The following is a 13,684-nucleotide window of genomic DNA, read 5'->3' as shown; positions in this document are numbered from 1 at the left end:
TCGTAGCTCCCACTTCTGACCACCTGTAATTCACACACGGTTGTAGGCTAGCGCTGTCTGCTGGACCCCAGTCTGCTCTAGATTTTGGAAGAGCAAAAATAGTGTATACAAGTGTGTCAGAGGTGTGTCTCAAGGGCTGGGTGTGTGTGGTACTGGAGCGGGCGACGAGGCGGGTGCTGCCGGGGCTAGCTGAGGGCGGAACTGCCTGTCCGCTCTCACACCATCCCGAGGCCTCCACAGAGCGCGGCCCACCGTCCCTCCGAGCGCACACTGCCCTGCCTGCCCGCCGTGAGGAAGCCAGGGGAGCCAGGTGGTGGCGCTGGGGCCTAGTTCAAACCTCCGCCCGCTGAGAAAAGTGACACACGGACACACACAACTCACACATATCGAAGCCTTGCTATTTTAAGAATGTACTTTATACAAAATAACCAGTTCATATGGAAATAAAATCTACAGATCTCTGAGGATCAAAAAGCTTTTTAAAAAGTTCTTTTAAAAAATTATCCAACACACGATATCGAACTAACTATTGAGGTAAGTGTCGCTCTCAGTGAAACAGGGAATCAGCAGACCACGACAAAATATACACAATATAAAAATAAATAGCATTCCCCTTTCCAGTACTGGCCAGGAAAGTTCTCACGGCTTTTGCAGCAGGAGCGAAAATCCCTGACACTGTGCCGCAGGCTGGTGGAGACTGGCCTGGGTTCCCAGGAGCTGTGTGCAAGGCAGGAGAGTGAGGTGCCCAGGTCCCAGCTAGGGGAAAGGGGCCACACGGAGGACACAGAACAGGGCTCAGCATTGCAATAACTTACTCATTATCCACACCCCTGTTCCCAGTCCCGTCTCACCCTTTTCAAAAACACATGCAGGACAATCAGCTGCTTCTCAGGCATTTCTACCTAAGAGTTTGGTCAGTCCCCTGGTACACAGCGAGAGACCACAACTAGCTGGGGAGACAGCCCCGCTAAACGTCTGTTGAGCAAAGGCCTACAAAGCGGACATGAATACCCAACCTGGAGAGAAGGCTTGCGTCACAGCTTCATATGAGAGATGGGATGCAGAAACGTTCACTCAAGTTCCTTTTTCCCAAAGGGAAAGCAGGGCAAGGCTGGGTGTCCTAAGGCTCCATGTTACATAGAGAGTCCAAACCACCAGAAAAGAAAAACGGGTTTCTTCTCATGCAGCAAGTCTCAATCACATTCTTAGTTCCCAGACAGTATGTGAGCCCAGCAATAAAAGCCTCTGCATGCTCAGCCAAAATTCCCAGTATCCTCACTGGAGTGCTGAACAGAGAACTATCCACAGGGCACTGATCCCAGAGTCCCCCATGGTGGCACAATCTTGACTCACACGCACACAGAGCTGACTTCCTCAGGGGAGGCCCATACAGAATGTGCTAGGGGGCGGATGCACTGACATTCAGTCACAAGGCGGCAGGCAGCAATAATGCTACAAAACTCTAAGCCTTTCATTTCTTTGAAAACAGTTTCTTTGAAAGCACGAAGGATTCTGATACTATGTGACTGTCCTTGCCTTGGGACTACTGGGTTAAGACTTCTTGTGAAATTCAGATTAGGTCTTGAGAGCAGTATATTATTTATAGATTTGAACTTCCATTAAAAAAAAAAGACGGGCAAATATTTCAACCTAGTGTTATGGATTGAAAGCCTGTTTCTGACATCTGTAGTGACTGCAACACAGGGATTTTGTGTGTTTTGGACAGCGCTTTGTTTTGGAGTATGTGTTTTGGACATACTCTTGGACTCCATGGGAATTAGCAGAAATAATAACACAGTAGACAAACGCCATGGGATAACACCGCCACATGGTTAGTCACGAAAAGCATTTCCAAGGTCTAGGGGCTAGGCTACATCACATTGACATTTTAAGCTGAGGTGTGAGTGAACGAAGGCACATACACACACACTGGGTCTTAAAGTTTTCAATAAACATAAAAACAAAGATGAACATGAAAGGGTTTTGCCCTTGGACAGCAGTCTGACTTGGGCCCACGGAGAACAAAAGAATCATTAATAACAAGCTCATGTGCACTGCCCAGAAGACCTAAATCAATGTGATTAAGGAGAGATGTGAAGTGGCTTTAATTTTATTCTTAGAAAGCGGGATGGAAAAGTTCTATGAACAAGGATCTGCATATTTTGCCCTTATTCTTAACATGCATCTACCATAATTTTAGCCAACAGCTACTTTTTAAATGAACCGACTCTGATAGAAAAATAAAATAAAACAAAAACCCAAACCAGAAACCTTCCAAAAGGCTTTACTTTTCTTTCTGGATCATTTATTTCTCTTGGGTCTCAGGGAAACAGATTCTAACTTATTAACAACTCTAATAAAGGCCAGCCAGGACTATCAAATCAATCAGGTGTGAGAGTCTTCTCATTACCCGTGGACCCCAGCGACCCGCTCCGGAGGACTACTGAGAGTCAGCTGAGAGCTGACCCACCATGCCAAAGTCTTTCTAGCCCAGGAGAGATCATTTTTAGTACCTCCTCACACACTACTTTCTAGTTACAGCATTTCACATGACCATCATCCCCATCATAGAGAAGATGGCGAATGCATTTGCATCTGCTTAAGACACTTGGGAAGAGGAGTGCCAGAGAAGGAAGACAAGGGAAGAAGAGGTCCTGCGGATCAGTGGTTCACAGCAGCTCAATGGTCACACGTGTTCCTGCCATCGTGCAGTTCCTTACTGCTTTTAGCAGGTCTGCACTTCAAAGACCAGCAAAAGCTCAGGCTGTACCAGACAAGGGCTGAAGTGCTGGTACCTGTAACGCATGACCCGATTCCCACAAGTCTGCTGTTGCCCTTGTTCCCAGTGTTATGATACAGTAGTTCAATCCTTGATACTGTTCTTCCTTAATATCTTCTCACCTCTCTACATACTAAGAAGGGAGGTTTAGGATTACTGATTTCTTCCTATATTGTTCCCAGCTTCTCTCTAGCAATAGGGAACAGGGGGTAAGGGGCCGGGGCGGGGGTGTGTGGAGTAAAGGGCACAAATTGGCCCAACTATTGCTTACGGTCCACTCCTACCCACACCCCAGGGCCATTCAGCACAAAGCAATGCCTCTAACTTTGGTGCCAGGGAAATAGACTCTGTGCTTGCTGTGTTCCCAGCTATGCAGCAGCCAGAAGCCTCTCACCCAAACCAGCATTCGTGCGAAGAGAAAAAGGATGTCACCGGCACAAGGCCCTGGCCCGGAGCAGCTCTAAACAGACCCAAACTTGGTGTCAGGACCAGCTGGTCTTTCTCTCCCCCCTGCTTCTTTACAAACAACAACAGAAGTAGTAATGCTTCGGCCATGTTAGCTTAGACTAGCTCAGAGTCTAACAAGGAAATCTGTTCTCCCCACAGGGATAAGGCTGACATCTCTTCCAAACCACATTATGCCAGTGATAGCTTTCTAACAAGAATTAGGATCAAATGAGAACACAGCCTCAAAACTCATGCCATATAAAAGCACACCAAATTTAAAACTGAAGTCTATTAGAGAAAAATTTGTGTTTTTGGGCATTGTATCTTAAAGGTTCCAGTGTTTCCTATGCAACTCTCAATCCTACCTGAGCTATGAGCCACAACGCCAGGTCAAAAGCATTCCCTTATTTATGTGAGTTCCCATACACTGGAGCTGGTGTCTGGAATCCATCTGTGTAACATGGATATTTCTAATTTGTTTCTTTTCCTGATAGCACATGCTTAGCAAACTTCAAACATGTTAGCTCCACATTTCATCAAGGATGCTGGAATTGGAGGGAAAGATTCTACTGGCCCCTCACAAGGTTGAATTTGTAAGAAACTAGGGAAGATTAATATTATATGGAAGCTTTTCTACTATCCCAAAGGCATGCTTAAAAATATGCTATTCTTTACAAAAACCTGTAAGTTCAGGGCATTTTTCCTTAGTCTTATTTTTTCTTTGTGGGATATTCAAAATTTTAAAACATAGGAGTCCTAACTTTGGTGGCATCTCGGCTAAAATCAAATACAGAATGCTAACCAGGGACAATCCAGTGTAATTCACTTCTAAAACTGTAACAAAGTAATTTAATACTGTAAAATTGTTTCCTATCACAGATATGACAAATGATTTCCAAGAACTTGTTCCTGAAAGCTATTTTAAATCACCATGACTTATCTTACTATGATTCACTTAAAATGAATAAAAACTATATATACCAAGATATTCCTAAATTCACACTGTAAATCTATAGAATACATTTTTCCTATTCAAAACTGTGCAATTTCTTTATTGATACTAACATATACAAACCTGAGTAGTTACTTCCACAAAATGTGATTCGTGCCAGAAAGCTTTGTGTGATGCCTACCAGATCACAGTCCCAGCAGGTCTGTGAAGAGGATGATTCATTTTATATTCTAATAAGCCAAGCACTCTAGTGATCCCAATTCCTGATATTGGTTTACAACTCTCTGGTAGGGTTGGTGGCAAATCAGGAAGGGCATTGCTTTCTGAAATCCAGGAGTTAGGCCACTGGATGAGAGGGAAGCCAGTCTTGTGGGCGGACACTCCTGGTAGAACATGTGAGAGCACTCTGCCTCCCAACGGAGAAAGCCCACAGCCAGGGGGTAGTGCAATGGTACCCTCTCGGGCTAGCTGGAAAGAAGGCTGCTAGTAAAAAGGACTGCTAGCCACTGAGGAAATAGTGACATTTTACAAGAGTAAACTTTCCTTACCCTCTTCTCCAGCTCCTAAAAGTATTCAGTGTGACATGATTGTAAACAGATAAGGATCACTCTAGTGCTGCGTGCCCGCCATAGTTAGGACTTCCATTTTTCTACACCCCCACCCGCCCTTCCCACTTTATGTACAATACATTCACCACCAACAACAAAAATTATTTTTAAAAGGCAACATGAAAATTCTGTAAACTGGACCCAGCTCCAAACACATTAATACTACGAGTAGTCCCTTCCCCAAATATATACCTGAGTTTAGCTGCTCACGAAAGTTTACAAGCACCACTCCGTTCATAAGTACGACCCCTCCCCCAAGTTTAGGATGATCTTCCCTGAAAAAAGAGTTTCAGGACTTAGAAAAGCCATCACTAGTATCAGTTCATCTGTTTTCAACAATCAGCCATGCAAAAGATCCCCGCCCCAGGACGCTGCAGGCTGGTGTTGGTCTAGGACTCTGTGAATGGCTCCAGTTCCTGGATGGCATGAGTGACGCAGTGTGAAGGGGTGTGGCGGGATAACAGGAACAGAGATGGGCACAGATCGTTCCCCTAAATTCTCCATGTTCCCGTCTTCATGTGCAGCTTTCTGTTTCCTTGGGGTTTATTTCCTCCTTGGACTAGCTCTGAAAGAAGCAAATAAAGACAATTTAAACAAAATTGACAGCCGTGTTGTTTAAAAAGAAATACGTAAGCTAAAGAGCTGTACATATCCTCTCCACCTGGGAAAGGTTTTGGTTTTGGTTTCAGCCATCAGTTTACTTCCGGAGGGTGGGCTCTGAAGTTCTGGACCTCCTGATCCAGACCTCAACCTCATTACTCGGGAGCTGTGGGATGTCCTGCACATTAGGGAATAGAACTGATGTTGGTGATGACACTTACTTCACAGCACTCAAGGAAGAGATTAAATGAGATGCTGTGTGCAGAAGCCCTTCGCACGGTGCCTGGTAGAAAAGCAGCACTTGATGGCAGCTACTGTTCTTTTAAAACCAGACTGACTAGTCTCTCTCAGAGGAAACTGGTAGAAAGGATACGAAATAAAGCTATCTCATCAAAATAAATGCTAGTGGCCAGTTTGGAAACACCAAATAGCTGGGGGAGAGAGAAAAAAGAACCATATGAAAGCAGCACAGGAGCTACTTCCGAGTCATCTTTTCCTGGCTTATCTCACTGCTGAGTCTGCTCAGAGCACAAGGCCCGAGCAGACCTTTTTATACTTGGCTGCCAGAGGACAGGAAGCATTTTCCAGGACCCCTTAAAAGATTTTTTTTCAGAATCACAATGAATTCACAATGAATTATTCCCTGCCACCTGGAAGAAGAACAAAAATTCTAGTTGCTGGTAAGTTTTACCTGATCAAGAGGAAGTGTTGGGGGCTTATGTGGTGGTAGCTCTTCCTGTGCCGTTGCTGGTGCTGGGGTCTTTGGGAACGAGGCCTGTGACTGGGCCGGATGCATTTGCATTCTGTAGCCACAAGCAAGCAGAGTTATGAATTAATGAAGATGTATTAATTTAAAAAGGAAAGAGATCCTTTAATCATAAAAACCTCTGACAGTTACTGCCTTAATTATCTAGGTAGTCAAACTTGGAATCAGTACTGGGACAAAGTGCCATCATTTGCCTCCAGGTGAGATGCTATGAGAAGTATCTGACACCAGGGCACCCGGGCGGCTCAGTTGGATAAGCGTCCCACCCTTGATCTGAGCTCAGATCATAGCTCAGAGCTGAGTTCAAGCCCCATGTTGGGCTCCATGCTGGGCGTGAAGCCAACTTGAAAAAAAAAAAGTAAAGACACAACCTATGTAGTGTTTGTGACAAGTGTTTAACTGGACTCCAAACATGAGAATCTAAGAAGAGTCCACGGATTGGGACAGTCTACACTAGAACTAACCCAGAGTCTTTGAAAAACAAAAGAAAACAAAACAAAACAATGATAGCATAAATGTCTTAAATTGACTAAACAGACACAGCAAGCAAACATACACATTAACCTAGAACGGATCCTGGATGGGGAAAAAAGAAAATAAAAGAAATGTAGTTTAGTGTTATTTTTGAGGATGACGGAGCATGAGCAGGGGAGGGGCAGAGAGAGAGAGAGGGAGACCCAGAATCTGAAGTAGGCTGCAGGCTGAGAGCATTTGCAGAGCGCCCATTGTGGGGCTCAAACTCACAAACCTCAAGATCATGACCTGAGCCAAAGTGAGACACTTAACTAACCGATCCACCTAGGTGCCCCAAGAAATATGGTTTTAAAAGACATTTTGGGGACAACTGGAAAAATCAAGTAAGAACTCTGTATTAAATACTATTAGTGTTATTCTCCTTGGGTGTGAAAACAGTTTGAGATCGTGCTCCAGGAAAACGTCATTGTTCTTAGCAGATGCATGCTGAAGCATTTAGGGAGAAAGGGTCAGGATGTCTGCAACTTACTTCCCAATGGTTTAAAAGAAAAGACAAAGAAAAGAAACAATACATTTAGCGAGGCATAAAACAAATACAGCACAATGTTAAATGGGGAAGAGGATTTGGAGGTCAGGTCTTCGTAGGTTAGCATGGAAGAGGGAGAAGAGGGGCACATTCGATTTTAAGTTGGATGGTAATGGTTTTATGATCAGGCTTCATAACTTCATTTTTTTAAAAGTTTATTTATTTTGAGAGAGAGGGAGAACAAGTGGGGTAGGGGAGAGAGAAAAAAATCCCACACAGGCTCTACCCTTCCACCCTCAGTGCGGAGCCCGACTCAGGGCTCAATCTCAGAAACTGAAATCATGACCTGAGCTCAAATTGAGTTGGATACTTAACCAGCTGAGCCACCCAGATGCCCCTAGGCTTTATAACTTTAATACGAACAACTTCATTTAACCATCTTTTATGTATCATTAATTTGAAAATCTTCCGGATCACAGGGCAGCTCACCACAATTTGCAAGAACTCTCATGGGGACAGTATTTGACTTGCTTTAATTCTGGATAAACCTGGTTTCTTCATTCAGTGGTAGGAGAAGAAATGAGAGATGAGGGATAAAACCTGAACATTACAGGTAATCCCACAGCCTCAGGATTTGAGAGAGAGACCCATTTTACTTTGGTCAGAGTATCTGAACTTAGCAGGATGTTGACGCCTCTGCCCATAGCTCTCAAACTATGGCTATCAGGTTTCCAGTCACAAAATTTAACTAAAAAGTCACTTAAATGCCAATTTATTTTCATGAGGGAAAAAAGTGCCAAAGATAAAATCAGACTCTAAGGCTGATACATTTCCATTGAGTCTCCAATTATCAATGATTCACATGTTTTTCTTGGACCTAGACCATTAACATTTATTGTCATTCCTAAGGTCATTTTGCTTTTCAAAACTAACATCTATTTTTCAGAAAAGAGACAAAACCCCCCAAACCACTTAGTGTAATCTTACCCTGATGATCTGTACATTTCTTGGAAAGGTCCCCTTAGTCCACTTCCAGTGCCAATCTGTTCCATCATTACTGCTTGAAAGTGACCTAGGCCATCTTCTTGGCAGCGATAGATGGGGCCTTCCTGAGAGAGGCCGTTGGGCTGGGCAGCCACTGGGTGGTGAGGCGGGTGAGCAGCCACAGGGGAAGAGTAAGCTCTGGACTGGAAATGACTGGCTGGCCGCTGAGGTGTGTAAGGAGGTCCTGTCTGTAGCATCACACCATGGGGTTGGAAAGTAGATGAACCAAATCCCATTCCTGAACTCAGAGATGGAGGAGGAGTTCCATAAAGATATTCGTTGGTTGACAATGAGCTCTGTCGCTTGGTAGCCGCATTATGGTTGTCCAGGTCTAAAAATTCTTTGGGACTCTCTGGCCTCTCCATAGATTCATCCAGCTTTTCTTCCTCTGGACCAGGATTCTGCCCATCAGCTGAGACTACTTTAGCAGCCACCACATCCATTTGGGTTGGGGAAGTTAAGGCAGCATTCAGTGTCTCACAGCCTTGCAGATTAGCCAAGGTGCTCTTATCTGAGAAGAGGGGCCTTGGTGGGGGAGGAGGATTAGGTGGGAGCCCACTTGGGCTTCCCGGGGGATGAAGATGTCTCTGCCAGTCAGAAAAGCCCTGTGGACACGGATAATAAGGAGTTCGCTGATAGTGATGGTAGGAAGGCTGAGGTGGTGACTGGTAGGAATACCTCATTCCTTGGTGGGGGCGATACCGGGGAAAGACTCCAGAATGAGGGTTGTTAGACTGAAAGGCCCTAGGGGGAAAATGCTGAGGATGGGATACTGAGGGTTTACTTCCCATCACAGGGCCCAAACCTTGCAGGCCTGGACTGATGTGATAATGGGTACTTGAATTTGGGTATTCCAAGCCAGGCATGTATAAGGGAGAAAACTGGCTTACGGTGCCTCCCATCAAACTGGGGTCTGTGTTGGGAGGTGTAGCTGGGTTCTGTCCTGCACACGGCATGGTTTCCTGTAGCACTTTGCCTCTGGGGCAGAGTGGCTTTTCTGGACCACTACCACCGAGGCCCTTCCCCTCTGATCCACAAGGGGATGCTTCAACAATGACTCCATTTTCGGGTAGAGCCCCTCTATCTGCCAGAGTGGAGAGGTCTCGCATACATCCTTGAGTGGCTGGGCTGGTATAGCTGCTCTCTGGGGGCCAGGTATTCTTGCTCTTTGTTGCTTTACAGTTGTCTCCAGATTCTGAAGAGTCGCTTTTAAGCTCTGGGCCCTCTGTTTCCCTTTCTTGTGGTGAGCTCTGCCTGGTACAGTCGGTCTGCAAGGGAGGTGTAGGGTGAGGTAGTTGTTTGAGGTACACCCCCTCCGAACCACCAATGTTTGGTGGTTTCTCTTCAAACCCAGGCAAGGGATCTGCTGTAAAAGAAACAGAACAAAATAATAATTCAGTAGCTGAAATGACAATGCTGATAGAGTTGGTAGTGAAAAGAACAAGGAAGCTGTGAGATAAGGAGAGGTAGGACTGAGGTGGATGTGTGGCCATTAACGTTTCAGCTAGAAATTTTGAGAGTCCCTGGAAAGGATCATGATGTTGAGGCCCTTGCAAACTTCCTTTTATAGACCAAGAGGTAAGACCTAGCACCTCTACAGCTCCTCAAAGTCTGCCAAAGAACGGAGATGTCCTTGCCTCACTCTTCCTGTGTGGTCACAGATTAGTAAATGAGGGTGAGGTAATTCATGGATGGTGGACTCCACATAGATGCGTGTCACATATGGAGATACAATAAGATACAATGAAAAGGACCAGGACCCATACATGATGGGTATGTAACAAGAGGTCTGGGTCCCTGACTTCTGCCCCTTCAGAACACACGTTCCACAGCAGCAGGGACTTCCTTCTGTTTCTGACCACTCTTAGTACTTGCACAAAACAGGGACTCAATCGATATTTGTTGAATGAATGAAAATATCTTGTTTGGATGTCTTGAAAACAAGATGCCTACAAGATAAAACTCTAAAGGCATCTTTAACATATTACAGAAATTTAATAAACCCAAATAAATTAATTTACTGGACTCATGCTTAATTATAAACTCAGAATTCTTTACTTTGCTATTATACAAACAGAAATATGGTCTTATTATTATAATCCTTTGAATAGGACAGAGTTGTTGCTTAGGTGGATCAAAATATAATTCTGGTAACAGATTTTAAAGACAAGATTAAGGATTCACAACAACTTTTAAAGACCTACACTAAAATCTCAGTCAACTAATGAATAATGCTGTCTTCAAAAACCAAAGGCACAAGCTATACAGTGATAATTAAATCTACACTTGTCATTATTTTATCAACAAAAAACATGGCAACTAACAAATAGGCTTATCCAGTTTCACCAGAGGGTCTAAAGTTTCTTCCAGACTCCATGTGAAACCAGTATTAGACAATTGTTAGAGTTGGTTTTTACAAAGCAGGTCTTATTTCAAAAGAAACACTTTTATTTTTAAAAAATTTTATTACTTTAAAAAAATTTTTAGAGAGACAGAGACAGAACACAAGTGGGGGGGGGTAGATTATGAGGGGAACACAGAATCTGAAGCAGGCTTGAGGCTCCGAGCTGTCAGCAGAGAGCCTGATGCGGGGCTCGAATCCATGAACCAAGAGATCATGACCTGACCGAAAGTCAGACACTCAACAGACTGAGCCACTGAGGTGCCCCTCAAAAGAGACACTTTTTAAAAGTCTGACTTGGGGAGGTGGAAGAGTCGGAGGATCCTAAGCTCATCTTGTTTCATGGCTACAACTAGATAACTAGATAACACCCAAACTAGTATAAATAACCAACTTAAAGACTGACAGAACAGACTCTCCACATCAAAGAGGGTAGGAAGGACAAAGGTATTGGCAGGAGCCAAATGGACCCTCGGGACTGTCCACAGGAGGGAGGGACACAGCAGAAACGGTGAGGGGACAGGAGCAGATCCCCAAGCCAGGTACCCCAGGCACCGGGAAACTGCATGGGGAATATGAATTTCTGTAACATTTGTCTTTGAAAACCAGAGAGGCCCAACAATCTGGATGGGGCGGGGATGCTTATCAACACCTGAAACTAAAAATCAGTGGGCTTGGCTCTGGGACAGATAGGAGGGCAGAGTCCCTGCCCTTAAAGAGACAGTAAAACAAACTTGAACAGCCTCACCAAGAGAAACCTTAGAAGCAGCAGTGTGAAAGATACCTGACATATATGGAAAGGAGATTTATTTACTAATCTTGAAGGCAGGCTAGAGGGCAGGGATTTTGGGGAGACCTCTCCAAGAATAAAAGAGCTGGTAGATAACATTTTCCTCTCCCGCCTCCCAGCCTAGATAGACAGACACCTGCAGGAACCTGCCCGGTGCTGACACTTGTTACAGAGAGCCTGGCCCTAGCAATCTCCTACTCCAACCAAGCCCAAGTGAACTTCTCCTGGGCAGCTGCAGTCCCCTCCCACAGGGGACTGGGTTGGAACTTCCTGGCACTGTATGGGCCCTGTCCCCTCCCTGTTGCCCTTTTGACCTGGCTCTTCCAATATGCCCTTGGCCAGAGCCCATCCAAAGTGGTGCCACAAGCCTGGCGAGGCGCAGGCAGCCCCAACAAGGACAAGCACTATTCCAAAGAGACTTCTACCCATAGAACGGGGAAGATAAGCACACATACCAGTCTGACTATGGCCCTAGCAGTGGGCTGGGGGCAGACAGCTGTTCTGACCGAAGGCCAAGGCCACCACTGAAAGCTTCTCGGAAGACAACAGACATAAAGTACCCAGAAGTTCAGTGCTACCACATCTCTGGCAAACACCTGGTTTGACTCAGCTCAAGTCCAAGGCCGCCCCAGACTGGGCCACTAACAATACAGGGACCAAACCTGACCCATAAGAGGCAAAGAGAGTCCTAGCACACAACTAGAATGAAGGCAAATGTGGCTCAGCTACAACAGTAGGGTGGACACAACACACGAGACACCCTGAAGCGCTAGGTCCTGGTGAACATGGCTGCTGCACCGCAGGGCACTACAGGACCTCCTCCTCACAAGGCGACTATTTTCAAGAGCAGGAGACATAGCTGACTTTCCTAACACACAGAAACAGAGTGAGACAAAATGAGGAGATACATGAGAGCGAATCAATAGACTAGAAGAAGCAGAAGAATCAGTGACTGGGAGGACAGTGCAATGGAAAGCAATCAAGCTTCAAAGGCCAAAAAAAGGAAAAAAAAAAAAAGGAAAATAGATTTAGAGAACTCAGGGACAACAAGCGTACGGATCTCAGAAGAGAGAGAAAAGGAGACAGGAAATTTATTTGAAGAAATAATGGCTGAAAACTTCCTGAATCTGGGGAAGGAAGCAAAAATCCAGATCTAGAAAGGACAATGAGTCCGCAAGTACATCGACCCAAAGAGGTCCACGCAAAGACACACATAGGAATTAAAATGACAAAGATGTAATATTAAAGAGCAAATTAAAAAAATTTTAAAACATTTATTCATTTTTGAGAGAAAAGGTATAAGTGGGGGAGGGGCAGAGAGAAAGGGAGACATGAATCTGAAGCAGGCTCTAGGCTCTGAGTTGTCAGCGCAGCGCCATGTGGGGCTCAAACTCATGGACTGTGAGATCATGACCTGATCGGAAGTCGGACACTTAACCAACTGAGCCACCCAAGAGAAAATTTTAAAAGTAGCAAGAGAAAAGAAAACTGTTACATACAAGGGAAACCCTGCTTCAGCTCATTTCTCAGCAGAAATTTTGCAGGCTAGAACGGAATAGCATAATATATTCAAAGTTCTGAAAGAAAAAAAAAACTCAGCAGCCAAGAATACTCTATTTAGCAAGGCTCTCATTCAGAACAGGAGTTTCCCCGACAAAAAAAAGTGAAAGGAATTCATGACCACCACAACTGTCCTATGAGAAACATTAAAGGGCACTGGAAAAAAAAAAAAAGAAAGAAAGGCCATAAGCAGGAGTAAAAAAAAGAAGCAGGAAGCACAAAAGCAGTAAAATTAAATATATCTATAAAAATCAGTCAAGTGAGTCACAAAATAAAAGGATATAAAGTATGATACCATATACCTACAACCTGCAAGTGGGGATGTTGAGAGTAAGAATAGGTTCAAACCCTAGATGACCATTAACTTATATGAAAAAGACAGTATATGTATATGTATACACACATACATATATGAATATATACATACATAAACATACACATACATACATGCATACTGGTAATCACAGATCAAAAACTGGCAACTGATATGCAAAAAATAAAGAGAAAGGAATCCAACTATATCACTGCAGAAAGCCACCAAACCATGACAGAAGAGAGCAAGAGAAGGAAAACAAAAAAACATTAATAAAACAAGTTACAAAATGGCAATATATACATACCTACATATTACTTTAAATGTAAATGGACTAAACATTCCAATCAAAAGACAAGGTGATGGAATGGATTAAAAAAAAAACAAGGCTATCTATATGCAGCCTACAAGAGACTCATTTCAG

General features: G+C 44.2%; 1 protein-coding gene across 1 annotated transcript in view; it reads right to left on the bottom strand.

The window, feature by feature from the left end:
- Nucleotides 1–4,863: 4,863 nt before the first annotated feature.
- LOC115304136 (cat eye syndrome critical region protein 2) overlaps nt 4,864–13,684 on the bottom strand; it is a 151,608-nt gene continuing 142,787 nt past the window's right edge. The window contains exons 17-19 of the mRNA XM_029954178.1: nt 8,140–9,562; nt 6,078–6,189; nt 4,864–5,351 (exon numbers count right to left, since the gene is read on the bottom strand). Of these exons, the coding sequence (XP_029810038.1) occupies nt 5,346–5,351; nt 6,078–6,189; nt 8,140–9,562 (1,541 nt within the window). The 3' untranslated portion in view covers nt 4,864–5,345. The remainder of the gene's footprint in view (nt 5,352–6,077; nt 6,190–8,139; nt 9,563–13,684) is intronic.

Source organism: Suricata suricatta, chromosome 10, assembly GCF_006229205.1.
Source record: "Suricata suricatta isolate VVHF042 chromosome 10, meerkat_22Aug2017_6uvM2_HiC, whole genome shotgun sequence".
NCBI lineage: Eukaryota > Metazoa > Chordata > Mammalia > Carnivora > Herpestidae > Suricata > Suricata suricatta.
The sequence above is the reverse complement of the archived record's forward strand: the minus strand, read 5'-3'. Positions and strand labels throughout refer to the sequence as shown.